General features: G+C 33.6%; 1 protein-coding gene across 2 annotated transcripts in view; it reads left to right on the forward strand.

The window, feature by feature from the left end:
- ADAMTS6 (ADAM metallopeptidase with thrombospondin type 1 motif 6) overlaps nucleotides 1-27,030 on the forward strand; it is a 274,021-nt gene that overhangs the window by 152,549 nt on the left and 94,442 nt on the right. For both annotated transcript variants that reach the window (XM_027101008.1, XM_027101010.1), the window contains 2 exons: nucleotides 7,788-7,929; nucleotides 19,393-19,500. In XM_027101008.1, coding sequence (XP_026956809.1) covers nucleotides 7,788-7,929; nucleotides 19,393-19,500 — 250 coding nt within the window. The remainder of the gene's footprint in view (nucleotides 1-7,787; nucleotides 7,930-19,392; nucleotides 19,501-27,030) is intronic.

The raw sequence follows: 27,030 nt of genomic DNA on the forward strand, positions 1-27,030 counted from the left end.
TTGGACATTATTACTTAACCTTCCTAATATTCAGTGACCTCATTTGTTGAGTGAATTTAGGTAGTAATACACACATCATCAGGTTGTCATGTAAATAATTATGTATAACACTGTAATGTATATAAAACACTTAATAGACATTCATTAAGTGGTATAGTATTATTTTAAATAATATCGAGGTTTTAAGCACTATTGCTCTATCATTACCTTCAACTATTTTGTGCCATTTTTTTCTGAGGAGGAGAGATTAAATACTTTGTGAAAAAGTGAGTCATACATAAAGTACAGGCAAGCAACAAAAATTCTTTTTAAAAATTGTCTTTGTTCAAAGTTCACCTTAACATGATTATAGTGTAAAATTTTAGAATTCAGATAGGTTATATAGGGCAACACTATTCATTAAAATTTTGGTTCATATCTGCTAATAGCCAGATTATATTCTTAAAACTTATAGTTACATATTTTTAAAAGCCACAAACGAGATTTTCAATTACCTAGCACAATGCTTTACTCAATCAAAGATCAAAAGATAAATGTTTAAAATGGACTCTTTTGAATTAATTAATGTGATGATGAAATTGAAGGAATTAGAAATTTATTTTAGAAGGTAGCTCTTCTGAATAACCATACTATAACCTAACAATTTTTAATGTTAGTAATAGATTAATTATAACACTGTACTTGCCTTGTGCCAAAACTGGGTAAAGGACTATAAAGATAGACCACAGAGAACTTGTTTGACATCTTTTGGTAGTAATTAACAGAAAGTACTAGCAATATCATTTTCTGAGATGTTTTTAACGAGATCATATAACCTAAATATTAAACATTGTTGAAGATCTACTCTCCCCAGAAGTCAAGCCAGTCTGGAATTTCTCCCTTGACTTGGCACATGTTTTTATAATGGAATCTTAGTGTCTACCACCAGAAAGACAAACTGTATGCATGCTCAGTATTCCTGGGGATTTTTGAAGGCTTTCCTCCACTTGCTTTTTTTTTTTTTTCCCAAGTACCATTTCTCTCTCCTCTATCCTGTTTCTATTGCACAGCCCATTTGCTAGGACAATCTCTGTATACTAAATACAAGGACCGGTTTTGATTTCTTGCCAGACCCTGCCTAGTTAAAGCTCTATGAAGGCCATTAAACTCCAAAAGGGAATCCCTAAATTGCTGATAAAATACAGTCAAGAAATCACCACTGGTTTTGTCAGAGATGTAAAATTATTACTAGTTGCAATAAAGTGTTCAATTGAATTAATTGAAAGAATTAATCCAAAAAGCATTATGTAAGCCTTATTGCCTCTTTGCATTTTCTATGTGTAAGCATGATTAGTGTTGACAGGGTTGTCATGGGTTTAATTATCCTGTATTTTATAAAAATATTTCTGTTGTGCATCCTCATGGGAATGCTCACAAAGTTAAAGCCATTAGTAAAAGATAGATGTGAAAGACAATGGGTAGAGATTTTGGGGAAAGTTGGTGCTTTTTTTCCCCTCTTTAATAGTAAACTGAACAACTCTGTAATGTGACCAAGCAATAAAGTTTTTTTAAACACAAGGCCCTTTAAAAAGGTCAGTTCACTGGAGCACAAAGACATAATAGTAACTTTCTTGAATTTCTTTTTTCCTCTTTATTAATGCAGTGGACTTAATTGCTTTAACAGCTATGTGTGATATTTTAAAAAATACAGTGATATTTTGATCAGGGATTGAGGTTACATTTATGTTTTATAGTTGGCTCAAAAAGAGTCATAACATTTTATTTTCGTTTCTCTTCTCAAGAAAAAGAAATCTTGAAAGATGAATTGTTTAGGAACTGCAGCCCAGCCAACAGAATGCATACTTTTCTCTACTTAGTGACTGTATAGGCCAAAGATGATGGTGGATTTTAACAATGAGCTTTCTATGATTTATAGAGATTCACTATTCACTATGTTCAACTGAAAACAGTTTCATGGCCTTTAAATGCCAATAGAGTAAAAAGTCTCTCGTGTCATTCTGAAACACTAGGTGCTATTGATCAATCAGGAGATGGTGTTTACCAACTCCCAATATTTTTTTTCAGATTTCTTAAACTCGGTGATTCAATAAGTGGTTCATGAATCGCCCAGAAGCCGTCCTGATTAAATAATAAAGAACCCATTACCGTTAAAATGGACGTGTTATGCCAGCTTCTGATGTTTTCGACGACGGCTTTGCAGGTAGTGTCCTTCCTATCTGCCTGCGGGACTTATTTATTTATTTATTTACTTATTTATTTAGAAACTAGAGAAGATGAACCTGGTGTTATGGCTCACACTCATTGATGTCTGTGGGCTAATTTACCAGGCAGTGGAAGGCAGCCAGAAGTAATTTAGGCCAGTTTTTCATACATTTTCCACCACTCAGTGGTAGTACAGAGTAATTTCATATAGTCTTCAAAAATCCTGGGGCCTCTGTGAATCAACTCTTGCTCTATTTAAATTAAAGTCTGTTATATTGTTTGAACTGTCAGAGATCCATAGCAAAATTTCCTACAGTTCCAAATTAAATACAGACTAGCCATTTTCACAGAAAGGATGGAAGCTGAAAAAAAAGAGAAGCAACATTATGGTTGAAGATGAACTAGGTAGAAAAGTAGAGCTGCAAGAGAAGTGATATAAGATGAACAGGACAAGCAAGGTGCTTACAATTCCTCTATACCAATTACCTTTGAAAGTCGCTATCAATAATTTATTAGAGAGAAAACAAATTTTATAGTTGGGACCTCTTTTTTATGTGGAACCCCAAAACAGCTTAGCAAAACAGATTTCTCCTTCCATTTATCTGACACATTTTGGGACTTCACTCTAACCCATAAATATCTTTGATAAGTCATAACTACATATGGAGAAAAAGAGCATAACTTAGTAAATGTTACTAGAATAGTGTTTGTATATTGGAAGCCTCAAGTTCAGTTGTATTCAAGCATCCTAGTCATATAGAGGGCAAGAAAGAAAGGTCTGACTTAGAGTAACTCATTTTAGAAGGTAATAATATTGTTAGTTTTATGAAGATTGATAGAGCAGTTTATGAGAATGTAGTAGGTAAGACACTTGACTTGCCATAGATGAGTTAACCTAATTCATTTTTGCTTAATTTAGGTATATTAGCACAATTTTGTGGGAAAAAGTAGGAGATGGTATTATCTGTTAACTTTTTGTTGTTGTTGTTAAGAAACTGTTAAGATATGTACAGGGTTATATAGAAAGATTTATTTCTTAAATTGACCCACTGTGTTGTAGACTGAAGGTCTGTCCTTTATAGTATAATTGTTTAAGTGAAAAATAAATCTAAAATTTCAATTAGGAGTATGTCTTCATGTGTTCTGGAAACAAAGCCAACAGACCGTATTTTACATAAGGATCTGTAAATTTTCATTGAAGACTCAACTCTGGCTCATGTACCTATTTTTAAGGCTAATTTTTGAACTATGTAAATAAGACTTCTCTAATTAGAAGTAGAATACATAAAACATGACTTTGCTATCATATTGCAAGGATTCTGGAAATGTAAACATACTTTGATTTACTAATTTCATAATCAAGGGAAAAGCATGTTCTCAAACTAATAGACATTTTTTTGCCTTGTTTTAGAAGCATAAACAAAAGTAGAGTGTATTAATTCAATAATTACCTATAATGCTGTAGATATTAATCAGGATTGGGCTTTTAGTTGTGAGATATATGCTGCTAGGGAATTAATCATAGTTCCACTTTTTACGTACACAGTTTTGTTCAGGACAAGTATATCTATGCTTAACAACAGTAAGTTGTAATAATATCTCATATATGGAAACTACAGTGTTCTTCATTTCATTTATTAATGAGTGAGGTTTATGTTTTCTAAGTGAAAAAATTCACATATGACACCAGGGCACAAACCAGCTATACTTAAAAGTGGCATTTTATGAGAAAATTCAAGATGATTTATATATAATATTACCACTATTAATTTGAAAATAGTAGCATAAATAACCCTAGGCTCAGTATCATAAGAATTGTATATTGATTAACTAGAACCCTAGATTAAATAAAAATTACTCAGAACTTCTTTTTGTTAAAAGGAGACAATTACAAAATATAAGAAAATAACTCATATCTAATATTTTTAAGAAAAGCATTGGTACCAGAAGACTATACGAAAATGTTTATATCAGCATAATTTGCAATTTCCAGAAACTAGAAATAACTTAAATGTTTATTAATAGAAGAATGGATAAATAACTGTAGCATAGTCTTAAATGGAATATCAAAGAACAATATAAATGAGCAGCTTACAGTTAAACACAGCAACATGGATGAGTCTCACATTCATAATATTGAGCAAAAGAATAAAGTCACAAAAGAAAACCTACAGTATGACTCCTTTTATATAGAATCCAAGAGCAGGCAGATGAATAATTGGGAGATAAATAATTACTGAGAAAACCAAAGAAATTGTTATTTTAAAAATCAGAATATTTGTTAATTCTTGGGGAAACAAAGAGGAGTATGATTGAGGTTGAAAACTGGGAAATTTTCTAAGGAAAAAAAACAAAGAAAAGCACTCCTAGGGTTATATATACATCTCTCAGATTCATGTCCTCTACCTTCCATACCTATATCTGTGATATTTCATAATGGTAATTGATGGTACAGAGGCATGAACATATCCAGAATTATTATCTTCTAAGAGTTAATTAATAATTGTGGTCTATAGATTTAACTTACTTAAAAGTAGCAGGAAAGTGGCAGACAAGTTTTAGTAACATTGTGCAAAAAAAAAATATTTTCGTAGCTTAACCCTCAGTTAAGAATTAAAGTATGAAAACTATCTCACCCCCCAAATACTTTAATCAAGGTTTTACTGTATGTAATGTTTATGGTTACCAGAAGGAAAATATGTAGTACATTTTCTACCCAAAATGTACAAACAGTTTAAATCAACCTTGCACGTATCCCACACTTGGTATCCTGGAGCCAATACTAGTAGGTAAGACCCTTGACTTGCAAGCATTGATATTTTGTACAAATATAGCCAAACCCATTTTAAAAGGTCTTTGTTGATGCCATATTCCTAAATACATGTTCATTATTTAAAGATCTATATAATTTTTCACTTATTGTATTTCATACGGTGTTTTGTTCTTCTGCAAAAATACACTGGAAGAGAGAACGAGACGTCTAGATATTTAACTAGACCACATTAATACAAAGCAATAGTTATTTCCAAAGAATTGAAACACAAATCACTTTTGGGATAGACTTTCTCAGAAGAATTTTCTCACAGGTGACCACAGTGCATGCCATTACTTCGTCGTCTGGAGGCTCCTGCAATGGTCATCTGATTTGGTATTTTTTACAGAACGTGAACCGTGATTTGAAGACCATTAATACCTGGGAACAAGAACTTTAAATGAAGCAATTATTCTTGCTTCCTCCTGGGTTAAGCCAATTCTCAGTTTGCTATCAGGAAATAATTTTTTCCTCAGGTTATTTTTTCCTCAGGATCCTCAGGTTATCCCAATCTTAAACTCTTTTTGGGGGTCCACATACTTCTTCCTCTAAGTTTTTAGGTTAATTTTCTGTAGTAATAAAAGTAATAATGTACAATAATTTTTAATGGATTTTGAGTTGGTGCCACTTAGGTGAATATATCTTATACTTTCTTTGTTATGCTATTGGCAAATATTTTTATCTGTAGGATCCTGTACTTAAGTACTTCAGTGCTTAAAATTTTCCCAATGATTTATATAGAACTTAGCTTGATATTTTATTTTTATTATATATTTAGCTCCTTTCAGATAGACTTTTATAGTTTTGTTGTAGATAGAGATGAAACTAATATTTTAGGAGGAAAATTAGGAAATTAAACTACTAATACAATTATCTCATAAATTCTTCTTCCATTATACTTTTTCACATTGACCACTTTATCACTAACCTTAATAAAAATTTTGAGTTTACTAGTAGAATTACATTTGCCTAAAATTTGCATACCCATATATTTTACATAATGAAATAAAAAGAACTTACTATTTTTTATTTATTTATTTATTTATTGCGGTACATGGGCCTCTCACTGTTGTGGCCTCTCCTGTTGCGGAGCACAGGCTCCGGACGCGTAGGCTCAGAGGCCATGGCTCACGGGCCCAGCCGCTCCGGGCATGTGGGATCCTCCCGGACCGGGGCATGAACCCATGTCCCCTGCATCGGCAGGCGGACTCTCAACCACTGTGCCACCAGGGAAGCCCAGAACTTACTATTTTTAAAATTCACTTAGAAATAGTTTTTCTTGCTGAGGTGAGGTACACGACAATTTCTAAAAGTACAAAAAACAGAAAATAAAAAGCAGTCTGTCATGAAATCTGGATAGTTGGGTGAAAAAAAATTGTTCTCAAAAAAAAAAAAAAGTTGTTCTCTATTAGTTAGACACCTAGAGCAGTGACAAATGAAATGATTATAATAGCCAATAATAACATCCATGTATTCAGTACCACATTTAATATTCCATTTAAATATTTTTATTGTTTAAAAAATTAATCAAGAGGGGCATAAATGAAAGAAAAAGGGCATAAAGAAGATAATTTTCTATCCTTTGGGTCTTTGAATCTATCACCTTATGCATAGTATGGTTCAGTTTTTTAAAGGTATTTATTTGCTACTGTGCAAATATACATTTTTATTTAACAAATTTGCTTTTGCATTTTAAGAGTATGATAAAATTTTAAGTGAATATGAAACACTATTATGCATGGTTCTTTCTTACTTACCTATAAATGAAAATTTGTACTGTCCTAAATAATAGTTGAGGAACTTCTACTTGTGAAATTATTTTCCTTTGGCAAAGTGGATGGAAAAGATTTGGAAAAAAAAACACAAGTGCTGGCACAATTGACAGGAATGTTGGAAAAAATTTTTAAATGTTGGCATAGGAATTCTTTAAAAATTCTAACTTACTCACATGTGAAATGAAAGTAAAAAAGCATCTGTCCTATTTTATGCACACTGACTAAATAAAAATGAACAATTATATTTAGCAAAGTATAAAGCTGTTTAAACTAAGATATTCTCTCTGGCTTTTGGCGATCTTTATGTTATTTGTTCCACTGAATTAAAATATTATGTTTGAGTGCAAGCATACTTTGAAAAGCAGAAATTATAGAGAGAGGAGAACATTCTCTTTTCCAACTCTGATGATCCTAGATGAAATATGAAATTTTTGAGAGACTAAACACTTCTAATATACTTGAGAGGACAACTTTGGATCTTGGCCTCATCTGTCATTCAGCCCATTTGTTATTGAAATATTTCAAGAAGCTTTGGACATGTCTTACCACAGCATCTCTTGTTCTGCCCAAGGTGGAAGTATATAGATTAGGTCTTTAAGGATCACAACCACAATTTTTTTTCCACATTTTATGTTTTTGATTCTACTACCAGATGTGGTTATATTTCCACTGAAAACAAACAAGAAGCTTAGAGCAGTATGAAATTGTTTTGATTCCTTCAGAAATTAGTTTAAATCAGTGTTTAAGGGCCAACATGACATTTTTAGATTGTTTTGTGAGATGCTTATATTGTGTCTTGGTGCTGGAAAAAAACTATTGGAGCTCTTATTCAAGTTTTAGTAAAGATATTCTATTTTGCCATATGATTATTTATTTGTAGAATATATTGTTTTTCATGCATCAATTATTAAAACAAAGAGCTCAACACATGGTTTCATAACTGTGATTGAAATAGTCCACAGTGTACCTAATTTCCTTTGATCCTTTATGTTGAACAGTTCAGGCCGTGGTACTTGCCTTGATAATGAGCCTCCCAAGCGTGACTTTCTTTATCCAGCTGTGGCCCCAGGTCAGGTGTATGATGCTGATGAACAATGCCGTTTCCAGTATGGAGCAACATCCCGCCAATGTAAATATGGGGTAAGAAGTCTTAATCCTTATGTTTAGTCATTTATATGTGTTTTTCATGACACAATTGTTAAGATGGAATTTTAATGAATGTAGTTTACTTCTGGTAACAGTATTAACACAAATATGGCCTTTAACACTGCTCTTTTTCTGATATAATTTGTACAATATCTATTTCTAACTGTTTGAGTAATCCTTAATTAGACAAGTTTCAAATGTCTTGTGAGGGTTCTGGGCAGAATTTTAAAATTTTCTAACGTATTCCTTTTTTAAGTTCTGAGTTTACAATACCAACTTATGTTTGTCTTTGAAATATTACGATTTTGAAACCTCCCTGACTCCCCACCTTTTCTGGTACTCTAATAATTGGGTTAAGGGCATTTTTACTTTGGCTAGGAGCCTTTATTTTAACTTATACTTTTAGTACTGAGTCATTTCAAGTTGCTTTATCCACTGCCCACATTCTAACACGATAACTGAGTGCGGACAAGATGACATTAACCCAAATAGAGAAACAAGGAAAATTGCTATGGAAAAAAATGGAGGTATAATGATTGACTCTTCTTGTCTGCCTAAAAAAGTCTCAGTGTCTATCTCAAAAAATGTAAAAAAAAAAATTCTTTTTTAAGTTTCATAGAGAAATATTTCAGTGTCTAATATAGGAAGATGTTCATAGTAGATACACAATAAAAGCATGTTGAGTGAAAGAATAGGATTTTTAAATGAAGGGTTTGTCAAAAAAATTGAAAATATATTTAAAAAGCAAGTTTAAGGCTTAGTTCCAACTTTTACGCAAATAGTGTATTTAAAATCCCTTTTTAAAAATCATAACAATAAAAAGAATTAAGTTTTAAGGTAGTTAAGACTAAACAATATATACGTTGTACTGTACCAATTATTCTTCTTGGGTACAGTACAAAAGAAAGTGATTCTTTAAAATATCCCTTGAATGACAAGTATATTATTATTCCTAGTAGGCTTTGGCAGCACATTTTGTGCACTAGATTCAAAGATTGTGTGCAACTATCTAAAGATCTAGAGCCTTGAGTAAAACTTTGGCATTTCTTGTCTCTCTGTGAAGAGTCTGTACTTGTTTTTTGTTTCTGTATGGTTTTAGTTTCTTTTTTCCCTTGGCTTGCTTTTTCCCTCAGAAAAAGTCAGTCAAACTTTAATCACAGTCTTTGTGTATACTTGTAGCTTAGTAGGTTGAAATTCATGATCAAATGTGATTACAGATTTTCTGTTAGATTATTCTCATCTATGGTCTCTCATTTCTTTGTTAGCAAGTGAAAATGTTAATCTACGTTTAGTGCTATATATTACTAACAAAGTTTCTTGGGTTGTAACAGATTCTTTACAACCACTTACACCTCTTAAGCTTGTGCCTGAAAAATTGGGTTTACACAATTGACAGCACACACACACACACACCCCCAAAACACACGTGTTTTATCTGGATTATCCCTAAGATTTTAAATGATTCTAAATGCTACTTTAGAAAATAATAGTGGCTTGGAAGGTGAGAATCCAGACAGGTAAACAAGTCATACTTCTGATGGAAGCTGGAGGGAAAAACAAACCAGCCCTGATTTAGATGTCTATCTGAGTGTAGTATCCTGAGATGAATGCTGAACACAAGCACTGGAGGTTTAGAAAAGCACTGTAGCCTTTTAGTGAGGAGATACATTTGGTGTTGAAGCATCATGAAATGATCCCTCTTTCAACTAGCAGGTCTCTAATGATGATGTCAGGGAAGATTTTAAACAATGATCTGCAGAACGACCCAGAACTGCAGCAGTGGTCAGCTTTCCATCTCCGTCATGTGGTCATTGTGGGGACTATCAATGACTACATCTGTAGTTATGAAAAATCTTGCCTGAATTCTTCGTGAGTAGGTTCATTAATATACATTTGGCAATTTACCAGTGGAACAGAGAGACCCAAAAATGAACCTATGCATACACGATCAACTGATTTTCAATCAGGGTGCCAAGAATACACAATGGAAAAAGGATAGTCACTTCAATAAATGGCTTTGGAAAAACTGGACAGCCACATTCAGAAGAATAAAACTGGACTCTTATCTTACAACAGATGCAAAAATTAACTCAAAGTGGATTAAAGACAAATGTAAGACCCGAAACTATAAAACTACTAGAAGAAAATATAGGGGAAAATCTTCTTGATTTTGGTCTTGGCAGTGATTTCTTGATATGAAAAGCACAGGCAACAAAAGTAGATATAGACAAGTGGTACTACATCAAAATAAAACGCTCTGCACAGCAAAGGCAGTCAACAAAACGAAGAAGCAGTTTATGGAATTTGGAGAAATTATTTGCGAACCATATACCTGCTAACAGGTTAATGTCCAAAATGTATAAGGAACTCCTACAGTTTTAGCAAAAAAGCAAGTAATCCAATTTAAAAATGGGCAAAGGAACTGAATAGACATTTCTCAAAAAAAGATGTACAAATGACGAACAGGTATATGAAAAGTTGCTAAACATCACTAATCATCAGGAAAATACAAATCAAAACTGCAATGAGATATCACCTTACACCTGTTAGGATGGTTATTATAAAAAGAAAAAAGATAACTAGTGTTCACAAGAATGTGGAGAAAAGAGAATTCTTATACACTGTTGGTGGGAATGTAAATTTGTGCAGCCACTGTGGAAAACAATATGGAGCTTTCTCAAAAAATTAAAATTAGAACTACCATATTATCTAGGATTCCTACTCCTGGGTGTATATACAGAGGAATTGAAGTCAGGATCTTTGAGTGTGTATTCTCATATTTATTGCAACATTATTCACAATAGCTAAGACATGGAAGCAACCTAAATGTTCATTGACCCCCAGCAGATTTTACTCAGCAACAACTTTTTACAGCGAACAGCAGCTAACTTGTTCTTGAAACCTTTAGAAAAAGAGTATGACAAGCATGCAAAGTGCTTTTCATTTACCTGGCACATGGCAGATATTCTATACACGTTTCCCTTTCCTCTGTGAATATCTATGTCATCCATGATACCATCCTATATAGCTGATATGCTAGTAGTGCTTTAGGAGAATCTGAGCCATCTGTACTTTGGGGACCATGTTAAGATACTCTAAGGGTCACATTTTGACTCGTTCTCATCCTTCAATCTCAGCTCACATGCAGTTTCTCTTCAGAGAGATTTTCTCTCTGATCCATCTATGCAAAGGCTTCTCCCATTTACTTACATTTATGCTCCCAGTTAAAGCATAAAGGAGATTATGCTTTTCATTTCCTTCATAGCACTTATTACAATCCATAATCATTTTGCTTATTTGATTGCTTGTTAATAGTTAAATGTGATCTTCTAGGTAAGGCCTTTCCTAACAACCTTATCTAAACTTGCGCATGCATGCATGCACACATGCACACACGTACACAAACACACTCATTTCTTGTCATTTTTCCTTGCTTTATTTTAATCCTTACCATTTGTTACTTTCTAACATACTATGTATTTTACTTGTTCATCTTGCTTACTGCCTGCCTATTTATTCATGGCTATTTATAAAGTGAGTAGCACAATGCCTGCCTCATAATAGGAGCTCATAAAATATTTGGTGAATAAATGAGTGAGAAGAATTATCTGGCAAAGAGAGAGAGGAGTAAATTGATACAGCCACTATGGAGAACAATATGGAGCTTCCTCAAAAAACTAAAAATAGAACTAACATATGACCCAGCAATCCCACTACTGGGCATATACTCTGAGAAAACCATAATTCAAAAAGAGACATGTACCACAGTGTTCATTGCAGCTCTATTTACAATAGCCAGGACACGGAAGCAACCTAAGTGTCCATTGATAGATGAATGGATAAAGAAGATGTGGCACATATATATACAATGGAATATTCCTCAGCTGTGAAAAGAAATGAAATTGAGTTATTTGTAGTGAGGTGGATGGACCTAGAGTCTGTCATACAGACAGACTCTGTCATACATACAGAGTGAAGTAAGTCAGAAAGAGAAAAACAAATACTGTATGCTAACACATAATATGGAATCTAAGAAAAAAAATGGTCATGAAGAACCTAGGGGCAAGACAGGAATAAAGACACAGTCCTACTAGAGAATGGGCTTGAGGATTTGGGGAGGGGGAAGGGTAAGCTGTGACAAAGTGAGAGAGTGGCATGGACATATATACACTACCAAATGTAAAATAGATAGCTAGTGGGAAGCAGCCGCATAGCACAGGGAGATCAGCTCCGTGACCACCTAGTGGGGTGGGATAGGGAGTGGGGGAGGGAGATGCAAGAGGGAGGGGATATGGGGATATATGTATATATATAGCTGATTCACTTTGTTATACAGCAGAAACTAACACAACATTGTAAAGCAATTATACTCCAATAAAGATGTTTAAAAAAAGAGAGAGAGGAGAGAGGACCTTTGTGAAGACCATGAGGCTGTGTATTTGAAGAGCTGAGAGGAGGCCAGTGAGGCCGAAGCTCTCAAAGCAAGCATCATATACATGAGGCAAGAAAAGAGTAGGATCCAAATTACAGGCCATGTTAAGAATTCTAGGTTTTTAAGAGCAATGGAAAACTACTGAAAGATTTTTAATGAATGAAACCAAGATAACTTATTGATGTGCAGAGAATCACGGAATTTCAAAGACACATTATCTTAGGAAACAAATATGATTTTGTAATCTGGGAAAACCATATTGTAAAATTGATCACTTTTGTAAAGTGATCTATGTCCTCTTCCCTTCCCTTTTCTCTTCCCCTCCAAAAACACCCTACACAGAGTACTAAAGCAACTCTGCCACTGATAATACTCCCTTATAGCAATGCCCTTGTTTTTCTAGGGAATTGCAGATTTACTCTTATTTTATGGAAGGGTGCTGCTCCATAATTTTATGACATGAATGGAGGTGTTTATGTACAGAAGTATGTGGGCTCCATAATTTTGACTTTAATATTGCAGAATCTCAGTGTATTGTGGTGGAAACAGAACATACAAAAAGAAAATATGACATTACTTTGGAAACTTTAAGACTTCTCATTCATTTTGAATCTTTCCAGAGGAAATATGTTTGTGGCAAGTGCTCTATTTTACTTACAGATCATTAAACTTTTTAATGTTTCTCTTCTACATACCTCAATTAAGTGATTAATGGTAGAATAATCTGTAAATGGCTAAGTGTACTACATTTGTTCCATACTTTAAGTTATGAGAGATTTTTAGGATCTAATATTAGACATGAAAGATCAAGGGAATATATATGTTTATATATAAAATTGGATTTATTAATTTATAGTAAGAAATGTAGCCTCTCTGTTTATATTCAGTCAACTGTACTGAAATCTGAACATTTTATTACCTAAGGAAGTCTACCCGGTAGACAAATTTATTATCAAAAGTTTTTTGGTAAGCATAGAATTAAAATACAGGATAGTATAAATTATTTTTATTTAACATATTAATTAATATCTTTAATAAGCATGCCATCAAGCTGTGTCTGCCTGAAGTATAGCTCTTTGGAGTAAGGGTAACCTGCTAAAGATAAGATATATTTGAGTTCTCTAATCAGGGTATTATCCCTGTGGAGTATACTTAAGACAGACCTCTTTTGTCTCTTAGACTCAGTTTTTAATGTTTTCATGGTTACTCCCTTTGTTTATTATTTTATCACTATCAATTAGCTAAGATTCAAGTAATTTTTGCTTTCTGATTGAGAATCATTCCAATAGAAATACTTTATTAGTCTTTTTAGGGTACTGTTGGCTACCTACCAAATTTTATTTTATTTTATTTATTTTTTTTGCGGTACACGGGCCTCTCCCGCTGCGGAGCACAGGCTCCGGACGCGCAGGCTCAGCGGCCGTGGCTCACGGGCCCAGCCGCTCCACGGCATGTGGGATCTTCCTGGACCGGGGCATGAACCCGTGTCCCCTGCATCGGCAGGCAGACTCTCAACCACTGCGCCACCAGGGAAGCCCCTGAACTTTATTTTTAAGAGATGCAGATAACTTGGGAGAGGATAATAGTGAAATACTTAGAAGTACATATAAGGGAAGTTTAAAGAAATTGAGTTTGAATAGCCTGTGAAAAAGAAAGCTAAATGTTGGCTTCAAAATCACTTTCAGGCTTTGGAACATTTATTATAGTTTGATTCCTGGTAACAAATTGTTCTCCTTCCCCACCAAGAGCATAAAAAAACACAGTCGCCTTAATTTTTACAGCTGGAAGGTTGTAGATTAGGTGGTAGGAAGAATTTCAAGTTATTAAATATTGAAATTTTGTACTGAGGGAGATTGTAGAATCACTTTTCTTGAGGATTTTAAGGTAGCATAAATATTCTACAATATGGTTTGATATGGGCTTAGGGAATAAAAGGTATGGAATTGTTTTAACACCTCAATATTCTTTTGGAGTCCAAACATATATATCAGGCATATATACTTGACAAGAAGTTGACGTAATTTTTATTTTTCCTTGAATTTCAAGCCAAAATCATAGGTTCATAATCATTTGTGTTCTTAGAGATCAGTAGTTTTTACTCTGGGTTTACTTCTTAGAAGTATTTTTTTAAAACAAGTTAATAATTTTTAACCCTTTCAAATTGATAATTAATTGTTTAATCTGCATTTCTAGATTAGTTTTTTGTTTATATATGTATATATGTGTGTGTATTTAATGTATATATAAAATACATATATAACAAAAAATATATATAGATATGATCTTTTTTTTTTTGCCTTTTTTAGGATCTCTTGCACTTAAATTACCCACGTAACAGGATTAACCTATTTAAAGCTGAAATAAGGGTGCATTATTCTCTTTCTTCAAATGACTACTAAATACCTGGAGTCAGGCCACAGGGTCACCATATGTTGGTTTTCAATTTTCCTTTGTGTGATACAATGATAAGTAACCTTTCTAATCACTGATGCTCCTTCTTGACTTCTTCAGTGCTCTGCTCTCCCCCTGGGCCATCATGATCCTTTATTCCGAATAGCTGTGGAGAGATATTACCTATAGGATAATGAGGACAAAGAGAATATTTCATATCCAGAAGCAAGGACCAAAGATGGCCTAGGCTTTAGGGTTTCCCAAGGACAGAAAATTTGTGTGTATATCTTTATTGATCTTTACAGTTGTTTAAAAAATTTAAAAAAAAAAACATCTAGCAATAAAAATGCCATTTTCTCTTCATATACTGTTTTACTTTCTTAATGATACAATAGTTGTGAAATGGTTTTGCGCTTTTATGATATTCCTTGCCCCCTTATGTAAACTGCAAATTTTAATTTTCCCAGGTAAATCAAAGGGCTTTTCTTCCCATTTTTTAGCATCATTTAATAGCTATAGTTACTTGAAAAGAATGGAAACATTAGAAAAGATAATCCTAATTTCTTTTATTGTACTGAAAGGGTCTTTGACTGTAAAATAATCAACTATTTTATTCTGATCAAAGGAGCCTGAGTTCAGTTCTTTACAAAGTTATTTTCTGAATATCAGGTAAATTATTCTTCATTAGGTAATTACTTCAAAACCCTCTCTCTATATTTTTAATTATGATTTATACTTGCTAATATTTTCATTGTTATTAATGTTTGCAAACCATGTCATTCATTTGAAAAATCAAATAGAATAGAAATCTGGAAGTTGATATTAAAATTTTAAATAAGTAGGAATGTTTTACCTGTCTTGTCTTTTGGAAGACCATGGAACACTTTTGAGGAGTATGTTAACAGTATCCTTAAGTGGTGATGTTACATTTAGAAGTTCCAATAATAATAATGTATAAGTTGGTGCCTAAGTTCATATATTGAATGGATATATTATGAATTAGTACATAATAGTCTTAATTTGAGATATCGTCCTTTAAAATACGGGTAAAGGGTAGAAGGATATTACGAACATTTAGTGAGTTTTTGTATTATGTTAAAATACAAGTAAACCTTTACTAATCAGCCTTAATTAGCCAATGACTTTATTCAGTTTTGATACATTTAAAAGAAACTGAAAGTAGCTTAATTGTGTGGAGATATTTTGGGCATTGATATCAGACAGCTGATTCAAATCCAGATTTAGTTAGGATTGAAGCAAATTGCTAAGTCTTTCTGAACCTAAGTTTCTCATGATTTCTAAGATAAGAAGATTGTCATGATGATTAAATGAGATACAAAGATGCCTAGCACAGTAATTAACAGTATACCCTGAAAACATGTTAGTTTCTTTCTTTTTTTTTCCTGCCTACAACATTGCTGCTAAGAGGTTATTTAGTGTATGCTGGAGTATCTCCAGTGATGGGAAATTTCAGTTTTATCTTATGATTGTTCAGGTCTGACTTTTGGAAGATTTTCTGTACATTGAACTGAAATCTGCATAGCCCCCAGCTTTTTTAAACCTTTTATCCCCAGTTTTATTGAGAAATAATTGACATAGATCACTGTATAAGTTTATGGTGTACAGCATGATGGTTTGATCAACCATGGTCTAGGATCTAGCAGTTTAGAGAAAGAAGGGTATTTCTGAAAGCATGAAATTGTTCTCAGATTCTTTCAGGAAGTGTACCTCTTTCTCGGTAAGAAATAAAATTTTCTTGTTTTTTGTCTTCCAAGAGAATATTTTTTATCTTGGGATTCTTAATTGGGGTATCAAAATCTTTCTGCGGTACGCGGGTCTCTCACTGTTGTGTCCTCTCCCGTTGCGGAGCACAGGCTCGGGACGTGCAGGCTCAGCAGCCATAGCTCACGGGCCTAGCCGCTTTGTGGCATGTGGGATCTTCCCGGACCGGGGCACGAACCCGTGTCCCCTGCATCAGCAGGCAGACTCTCAGCCACTGCGCCACCAGGGAAGCCCCTCAAAATCTTTCTTAACCAAGTTAAAATTCTAGATGAGAGATCTATTTGAAAACTCTTCAGAGTCTTCTCCCAGACTAGCTTAACATCTTGAGAGTGTTTCCCATCCTTAGATTTCTAGTCCCATACTTTAAACAGCAATCTGAGAGAACTTAATGCCCTAGCAGAATTCAAATCCCCGAGAGCCCACTAACATAATAAAATCTTTTAAAAGCAAGAATCAAACTTTCAAAATGTGTCATTCCCTAAAGGATAAGAGGGCTTTATCAGAGGACTGTATTGTGAATCTTGAGATTAAAGTTTTGGAAAGAGTATCTTGAGCACTTGCCATTTTGGGTAGAGATTTTCAAGGCATTTTTGGAAAATAGAGTTTCTATAACTTGACTAAATAGTGTGTTTTCCTAATAGGTTCTATGAATACTGTCCTTTTCAATGATAGAATTTTCATTGCATAGTTCTGTCTAAAGAAACTTTAGGCTTCTTTTACTTCTGTCTAAAGTAATCATAAAATATCAAGAGGATGGTCCAGGATTATGGATAATTTTGTTAGCAATTTCCTAATACATTGTCCTAGCAATGCGTCTCTGTTTTTGTGAACATATTTCTCTTTGAATATGAATATTTTTGATACATGGGATAATATTTTAAGAGCTTAAAATGGTAATCCTACTGCTTTTAAAATAAACTAAGAGAATATATTTAGGAACATATAGTAAGAAACCATCTCCTATAGAAAAGGAAGAATAAAGTAGTATAAATAACATTCTCTTTAAACAGAAACTGAAGCTTTGAAAGAAAGAATTTGTAATACCTTGGACTGTAAGAACAGGAAAGTTTTGTCTTTATATTATGATCCACAGCACATGTTTTTCTTTTCTGATGTTTTAACTTTATTCTAGCTCAGTAGTTCTCCACATGGAATTTAAAGCAGATGAATAAATTAGATATGATATATAAATTTTGAAAAGTATTTTAAAAGTCTAATATAAATTTTATGTCTCTTTCTCTGCCTGGTGGAATGGAGCACCCTAAAGAGGGGCCCAAATAGATTCTTTCCTTTTGCTATACTCTGTGAGGCATCTCCATTTGTAGTAATGGTTAACCAGTGAATTCAGTGTTACCGCTGTATTTCTGAATTGTGTTTATGTGACATAAATTCTTTTTTAAAATTTTTAATTAAGATATAATTGACAAATAACATAATGTTAGTTTCAGTTTACAACATAATTATTCAATATTTGTATATATTGCAAAATGATCACAACAATAAATCTAGTTAATACCTATCACAATACACAGTTACAGACTTTTTTCTTGTGATGTGTGGCATAAGTTCTTACAATTATGTTTTGAGAATAAAAGGGCAGTTGGGGAATAATAGCAATAGAATTGAATGTTATATATAAATGTGTCTTTACATTCAAGATCAATATATTTTGCGCTTCCCTGGTGGCGCAGTGGTTGAGAGTCCGCCTGCCGATGCAGGGGACACGGGTTTATGCCCTGGTCCAGGAAGATCCCACATGCTGTGGAGCGGCTGGGTCCGTGAGCCATAGCTGCTGAGCCTGTGCATCCGGAGCCTGTGCTCCGCAGCGGGAGAGGCCACAGCAGTGAGAGGCCCGCGTACCGCAAAAAAAAAAAAAAGATTAATATATTTTTATTGCAAATATGTATTTTTTACTTAATGGTTCCAGTTTAAATTAAAAACCTTTAATATCAGTAATGATGCTAGTCGACAATCATATATAACAATAAACTGAAAAATTTGAGTATTTTCTTCAAAGCAATCTGTGTTTTGGCTGTTCAAAGACTTTACTTTGGGATATGTTGGACAGCTTATTTTAAAATCTGATAGATTAATATAAGTGTGAACAAAATGAGGTATTTTATATTGCCAACATTACAATAAGTGTAATTCTCCCATGGTGAGGTGGGATAATGAGAAATCATAATAAAGAAGACAAAACAGCACCAAATAACATCTGAAATATATCAGTTATGGAAATGGCACATAAATAGCAGCATTTGTTCAAAACCAAATTTCCCTTTCATGAAAGTGGGCTACATTGATGAACTAAAAATAACATTGCTAGATTGTTCTTTAGGCATTTATGAATTTTATAAATCACTTCCTGTCCATTCCTGTAGTGTCTCTCTTTCTCTCTTTTTAAAAAATACACTTCATTTGAATATTTCAGTAGGACTAGGAAATCACTTACTTGGCCACTCTATTAGTAATTGGAAAGTTTGTGCTATTGTATATTTTGGGGAGTAATAAACATATATTTCCTTTCTACATATTCATTCTTTCTCACTACTCTTCTCTATTAATGAAATTTCTGCACATTATTTTAAAAAGATTCTAATCAGTATTAAAAACTAAGATATACTTTATCCACTGAAATAAGAATCATAAAGACAAATATTAAAATGATTTTGTGAAACGAGTAACCTACCTTCCAGAAGGACCACCTCCAAAATCCTCATCTATGATGCTTCAACAACAGCAAGAGACAAGTAATGCTTAGTATTGCTTATATACTATGGGTATTTTTATAAAAGAGTGGACATGATTTTAGTCTCTACTTCTGATCAACTTGCTTTTGCCTTCTTTCCTAGGAAGTGTGTAGAGAGCTCTGGTGTCTCAGCAAAAGCAACCGCTGTGTCACCAACAGTATTCCTGCAGCTGAGGGAACACTCTGTCAAACTGGGAATATTGAAAAGGGGGTAAGCTCAAATGATTCATTAGCTATTTAACATGTAGACTAAACTGATAAATTTCTGGTGTTGATATTCAACCACTAGGGAATAATGCATACTAATTAAAATGTGCTTGAGAAAATAATAAATTCCTAGCCTAATGAATTATCTTGATATCTGCAAATATGCATTGTTTAGGAAAGTATAGTGAGCATTTTCTGGGTCAGTTTCACCTTTCTATATGTATACGTTTGAGTTATATTTGCACAAAAACGTTCAACAACAGTCTTATTTAATAGAGTCTGTTTAGTCATATGTCTGTTTTTTTTCCGACAGTATCCAAGAAAATTATGTGATCCTAAAGTAGATTTTATAACTATGGTCTAATGAGTCACTTTTAAATTGCAATGTGAGAGAAAGATCTAGTAGTAGAAGAATAGTTAATTTATTGAGCATAGAAATTGTTGCTAAATAATTTTCAGTTTCATCAGCCTAGTTTTCAAAAACTATAATTATTAAGAAATGTTCAAACAGATAAGAATATTTTAGCCTATTCCTGAAATTCTTTAGGAATTGCTATATTGGATTCTAAAATTTATTGCTATATTGGATTCTAAAATTTGTTATAAAATTCTAAAATTCTAAAATTGCTATATTGGATTCTAAAATTTATTGCTATGGCCTGAATTTACAACAATAACGACACTGTCATCTGTTCTCAGTTCTGACTTCTTCCATGTTAGTTGGGCTAGTTTCAAAAAAGATTACACTGAATTTCAGCTTGCAATCTGACGTTTAAATAAAAAGAATGAAAGCTTTTGGGCAGCTGTCACAGTTTATTAATCCTTGCTGACGGCTTCATTCGGGACCCATGACCTAGTGCCATGTTGATGGCTTTTCCATGCTGAGTTTGGAAATGTTGGTAAATTATGCTAAATGTATGAATTGATAGGGTCATTTTTTAAAGATTAAGGATCTTTTTTTGAAACTTTTATAAGTAGCCAATAAAAATACAGAGACCTTCACACACTACCAAGAATTCCTTGCTTTTTTTCATAGATGTAATAGAAAATATTAGGAACTGCATTCTTGAAACAACAATCTGGGTTTATTTTGGAACCAACAATTCTTGTCAACGACAAGTAGCAATTTTTTTTTTTTTTACAAGTAGCAATTTACATCAATCTGTACTTCGAAGAAATACACAACTATAAGGGGAAAGTCACAGTGAGAATCTGGTTCTTTATTTGCCACTGATTGATTATTATTATTGTGATCTATACCAATCAGCCACTGTTTCTATTTGCCTGTAATAATACTATTACTAGGCCTGATGGATCTTTTTATTTTACTTTATTGTTTAACCCAAAGCACAAAGAACTCATTCTTTTAAACCTCAGAGCTCTCCTGAAAGCATTGTATAAACTATATAATCACTCTAAATAGGTAAACAACAAGTAGTGGCTATCTGAGAACACAGAACTCAACTCAATCATCTTTATGGTAAACACGTATTTAATATCTTAACATTTGTGCTTAATAGCAGGGCTCTGGAATGTCATATCTTACAGCTTATGTGCATATATTTGACAGAGATGACATTTACATGCCAATTACAATTTTGAAGGCTACTTAGAAAATGCTCAAAATAATATCAAAGCTGACAGTATGGAATTTAAATTTAGATAAGCGAATAGAAGGGAAATGTAATTACTTCTAAGCATAAATAAGAATAAGCACAGACAAGAAAACGTGAAGAAAATGGGGCAGAAATGTATTTGATTTCTAAAGATTCACTTTCTTAATCTAGGCTAATGGTTGTCAACTTTTTGATCCTTAAACCGTTTATTCAAATGCATTCTACATAATCCTGAGATATACATTTGAAAAAAATGGAAAAGCTCGGGTTAAAAGAACCCCTTGGCTGCCTCCTTACCCTGTCCTTAGAATCTTGTCAGCTTCCAGCATATCTTGGCACAGCATCTTGGGCTCCATGAAAATCTATTTAAGAACTTGGAAGCGTAGCAAAGTTTGTATACCAAGAGGTCATTAATATTCACAACATTAGAGTGTAGTTTCGTAAAGGCGATACATTGGATTTCATCATCTCAAATTAATTTACGAAACAAATCTTAGCCATTCTTCCAGAGGCATGGAAGGTCTGTAGACAGATTCAGGATAGGACTAGGAGGTTTTTAAATGAATGAATGAATGAAAGTAACAAATACACATGCAGACTCCTAGAAAGAAAAAGGACAGAGTACTAGGAGAAGACACTCAGAATATCCCTATCATTAACTTTGAATTTATAAAAAGGCTTTCAAAGAACTAGATCAACTTACATTTTTAAGGGAAAAAGAATATAAAGAACTATTCATGTGAGCTGAGCACTTCATTATTTTTAACTTATTTTTTAACTAACTGCATATGCCGTGTTATCTATTCATGAATTTTCGTTGTTGCTGCTTTTTTCCTTAAGAGAGAAGCATGTTTACTATTGACAAATGCGGATTTTCCTCTTAAGGCTATACCTATTTGGATCTTAAACAAGAGCCCAGAATTTTGACTCAAACCAAAACAGTCATGCAAACACTTAATGACAAAATTAAAGTGAAATTTTCTGTTGGTCTGGTCAACTTTGTGTGGCTAGTCTGTGTTCTTGCCATCTATAAATAGTTGACATTATCAGTAATAATGATGATAATATAATGAATAGTTTTATTTTTTATTAAATTTATTTATTTTATTTATTTATTTTTGGCTGCGTTGGGTCTTCGTTGCTGCGCACAGGCTTTCTCTAGTTGAGGCAAGTGGGAGATACTCTTCATTGCGGTGCGCGGACTTCTCATTGCAGTGGCTTCTCTTGTTGCGGAGCATGGGCTCTAGGCACGTGGGATTCAGTAGTTGTGGCGCACAGGCTCAGTAGTTGTGGCTTGTGGGCTCTAGAGCAGCAGGCTCAGTAGTTGTGGCACATGGGCTTAGTTGCTCCGTGGAATGTAGGATCTTCCTGGACCAGGGCTCGGACCCGTGTCCCCTGCATTGGCAGGCAGACTCTTAACCACTGCGCCACCAGGGAAGTCCGATGATAATGAATAGTTTTATACTTACACTATGCCGGGCACATATTTGTTCTGTTTACTACTGACAAAAATCCTATAAGGTGGGTACTGTTTTAACTCCATTTTACAGATGAAGAAAGTGAGACTTGAAAGCCTAGGATTACATAGCAATTTAATAGTAGAGCTGAGATTCCAGCCTGGGTCTTTCTGATTCCAAAGAGGAAAACTTTACCCCCTCTATACTGCCTCTGATTATACTTTACTTTCAGGTGGGAAATTGTGTAGAATAAAAAGCAGATTTTCATTGTCACAGGAATAGTGAGTCACTGAGCCTGAGATGGGTTAACAATATGTTTTACCCTTTATTACTAAGTGTATTTTTCATTTGTTTACCTGTAACAGTTTGTTACCTCTGGAATCATGATAAAAAAGGCACCCAGACAGAACGTTGAGCTAAGAATATATGATAGTGTTAAAATTGGCAAAATAATGAATCTCCACTTTAAAATGAGAGAAAATCTATTGTTACATATTTCATAGAGATATTGTGAGGATGGAATGAGATAATATCTCAGTGAGCTTTTTGTTGCCTTCCTCAGAGGGATGGTGTTAATTTATATTACTAGAGCATCATCATTACTTTTCATTATTATGTGCCAGCCTTAGATGATGGTGGGCAGAAAATTCTTTGCCAGACTGTCTTAACTGGCAGTAATGAGCATAACAGACTATAAGCATGAATTTGTGTGTCTCAGAAGCATGAATGGTATATCCACGACCTCTGATCTTAACTCTGAATTTCAAAACTACTCTCATCAGAAGGAACAAGAAAGAACCTACATCCTGTCTAGCCAGCAGGATAAAACCAAAGCTGCTCATAGCTTTTTGAATAAATCTTTTTTTAAAAGGTTGGGGGGAGGGGAGAAATATGGCTCAAGTGATAGCATAGACATATCCAGAGGACTGGATCCACAATGATCTCGTCAAACTCTGGCTGCAAAAGATATGGGATCTTTGCCCGGGGGCGCAGTTCCACAAATGTTCCATGTAAGTATGGGAACTGTTCCATGCACATTTAGCAGATGGAGTAAGAAATATGGCCAAAAAATTAAAAACTGATCTTTGCGTGAGTCCTGGGGGGTCTGACATCGCTATTACAGCCATTGGATGTTTGCCTGAATAAGCCATTCAAGGACTGAATAAGAACCATATGGTCTGAATGGATGTGCTCAGGGACAGTAGCATTAACCAAAGGAGGAAATTTGATGAGCCCAGACAGTGTGCTGGTACTGTGTGTCCATGGGTCACGCTTCTACAAATCAATCAATATAACTTTCAGCCAAAATAACTTTTCTTAGACATGGCATCAACAATAGCCCTTTGGACAGAAATCGGAGGGATGCCATATTTGATGAAATGGTAAACAAAGATCTACACTATAAAAACGCTGATAGCAGTGTTGGCATTATTACTGAACGGGATATTAAGGATAATCAAAACCCAGTCCAAGCTCTGATGGTGACCACAAAGAAGGTTTCAAATACGTGGTTTATTGCCAAGAGATTGATTTAATGATTCTACAAGCCCCAATTAGAGACATAACCCAGCATTTGGGCTTACATATACATGACATTGATTCCTAATATTTTTGCATGGGAAACACGGGGCTGGATTAGAATAGGATTATTACATGCCCTTCTAAAGCACTGGATATATAATAGGACATTTGCAGCCTTAGATCTTAATTCATTTAAAGTAGAATGTAAAATGTTTTGACTGAGTCCCAAACTATAAACACAAGAAGTGAAGAAAGAATGACTCTTCCAGTTGCTCTAGAAATTTAAATAGTATGGGATGACAAGTTCTGATTTAGAATTTCGGCTGAAATAAACTTTAGCATTCCCGCACCTGCAGAGCAGAAAGATAAGGCTTTTAATAGCACTGTGCTCCAACTCTCAGCTTTTCTGATTTAGGAAGAATGTTCTATATTGAATCACCAATATCACTTCCTTTAAAATCTTAGGATTTCCTTAGAGGTATCTTATTCCAGATGCTGCCTAGACCCAGTGCTGGCTGTGGTACAAGATCTACCATAATCACATCCTAAAATATATCTAGTTTTAAAAAATTATTTAAAAATACTGTATATATACTCATTTTGAAATTTTCCTTTGTAGAATTCTGACAAATTTTCAAAGTTAGATTTTTTGATTTATAATATATCTTGCTTAAGACAATTCCCTGATGGAGATCATGAAATTCAGTGGCCTAACAGAAAGAGATGTTGTTTAATGATTAATAAGTGTTTCTTAAGAAAATAAGTGTTTCACTAGAATATATCATCTTTCTAGATAGTTTTAAAGACATATTTCTTTTATTTAGAAGGAATGTGAAAAGCAAGAATGGGCAATATGAATTTTTATTTTTGAATGCGATAGTTTCACTTCTTTCACCTTTCTGAATCTGGTTAAACACACCTGAATTAGCAAAAAGAAAGCCAGATTTATCCAATTTATCTGGATCATTTAGGCTATAGTAATATGACTGATATTTAGAATAGTCCAAAATCACTAGATTGGATATAACCCTTGGGAATAAAGATTAAAAACTAGTTTCCATCTGAATATTGAACTCTTCTAGTTTAAGACATGAAGTAAAATTCTATGCCTATGGAAATAGAGCTTTTACAGTTTGGCACCTTTAGATTTAAAAAAAAGGGTAAAAATAGAAAATACAAAACTCAAAATTCTCACCTTTAATGTACTTGTAGGATTTTATACTTGAATCTACTTTATTTGGTGTAATCCAATTATATTAATTATGACTTACATTAAAATCTTAGTATATATTGGTTAATATAGTCATCTAGAAAATTAGCTCAAATAACTGGATTCACCTGAAGTTCCCTATAGGTTTCTAAAAAAACTTAAGTTAAATAAGTTTCTTCTCTTAAAATCATGTACTACATCAAGATACTTAATACTACCAGAAGAAGTAGCAAAAATTCCAAGGAGATCCTTTCCTATAAACACAAGGTGAGGGGAAAGCACAAAAGAACATTTTGCTAGAGAGCAAAATTAAACAAGTTGTTTGATAGATTTTTAACTTGAGGGTATGTCTGTATAGAACTAATTTCTGTAGTCATCCTAATCCAAATCATATTATAATCAAAAACTAAAGTTAGTCCCCATTTTGTAGTCAGGGAAACTAAAGAAAAGAAACAAATGACTTGCTCTGGACCAAAGAAAGATATTGCTAGAATGAGAACTCAAGTTTGTAACACAGGATACCCACAGACTGAAGTCATCCCCACACAGACTGAGTTGTTAATTAGTTGTTAAACTAGACACTAGTCTCTTGTCAGCTGCTAAATGACTGATACTTATTATTATGAATTCTTCATTCTTTACCCATTAATCTATGTTATTTAACTTTCTGATATAATTGTCTATTATAACTCTATGGAATAGATATAATCAATAGCATAAATTTATGCAGTAAAAGGTTTTAGCAAACCACTTATAGAATACTACTGCTCTGTAGATATTAACTAATGGTAAGAACTGAGCAACATTTTACAAACTGAATATTTGTATTTATCTTTTACCTTCAGAATAAGTTTTAAAAGGAAAACAAGAGAATTTATGTGAGTTCTTTCCCTGTGCTACATTTTGTGTGCATCTAGGACACATGTAAAACAATATTATTAAATACTTTAGAATCTACATCTTTCAGTGTTTTTGTGACCTTCACAATTTTGTCTCCTGAAAAATGCAAAAACTGAGAGTTTTTTCCTCTACTAATTATAAGAATACTCAAGGAGGTATGAAATAACATGTGGTTGTATACTTGCAGCTAAGTGGGTTTTTTAAAAAATCTCTAGTGTTATTTTGTATTTTAGGTAGTAAAAACAGTTCAGTAAAATATACTAATGTATTCTTTAATGTCTTCAAATATGTAATCCTGCACACCCAATTGATTTTTTTTCCACTTGTTTTTTGTGTGTATTTGGACAGCTAATCCTTTTCTGCCAGTAAGTGACCTTGGGCAAGTCAACCTCCTTCAGGTTCTGCTTTCCTCATGTGAAAAAATGAAGTGCTTAGACCACATGAATTCTAAAGCCTCTTTGAGCTTTAAGTACAGCTCTGTGATTATGTAAAATAAATGTAAAATCAAATTTTATTGTTATTTGAAATCAGTAATGCTAAGTTTCCAACTTGAAGAAAATAGGCAAATTTTAAGATTTGGAATTTTTTAGTATTAAGTGTCATTAATTAAAACCACAGGAAAAGACAGTAATTGCTGGTAAATACTACATTGCTCAGTTACTCTCATAGGTGCAGGCATAAATATTCTTACACATAGCTACTTGTAATAACAAAAATGTAAAACTGGAGATTATTTGGTCCACTGTTGTGACTTTTATATAGATGAAAATCTAACGCAATTGGTATATCATTATGCACATGGTTGGTCTTCAAGATCAGTTAGGTAAATC

The sequence above is a fragment of the Aethalodelphis obliquidens genome, unplaced genomic scaffold, assembly GCF_003676395.1.
Source record: "Aethalodelphis obliquidens isolate GAN/ISIS:26980383/991018 unplaced genomic scaffold, ASM367639v1 scaffold4, whole genome shotgun sequence".
In the NCBI taxonomy this organism is placed as follows: domain Eukaryota; kingdom Metazoa; phylum Chordata; class Mammalia; order Artiodactyla; family Delphinidae; genus Aethalodelphis; species Aethalodelphis obliquidens.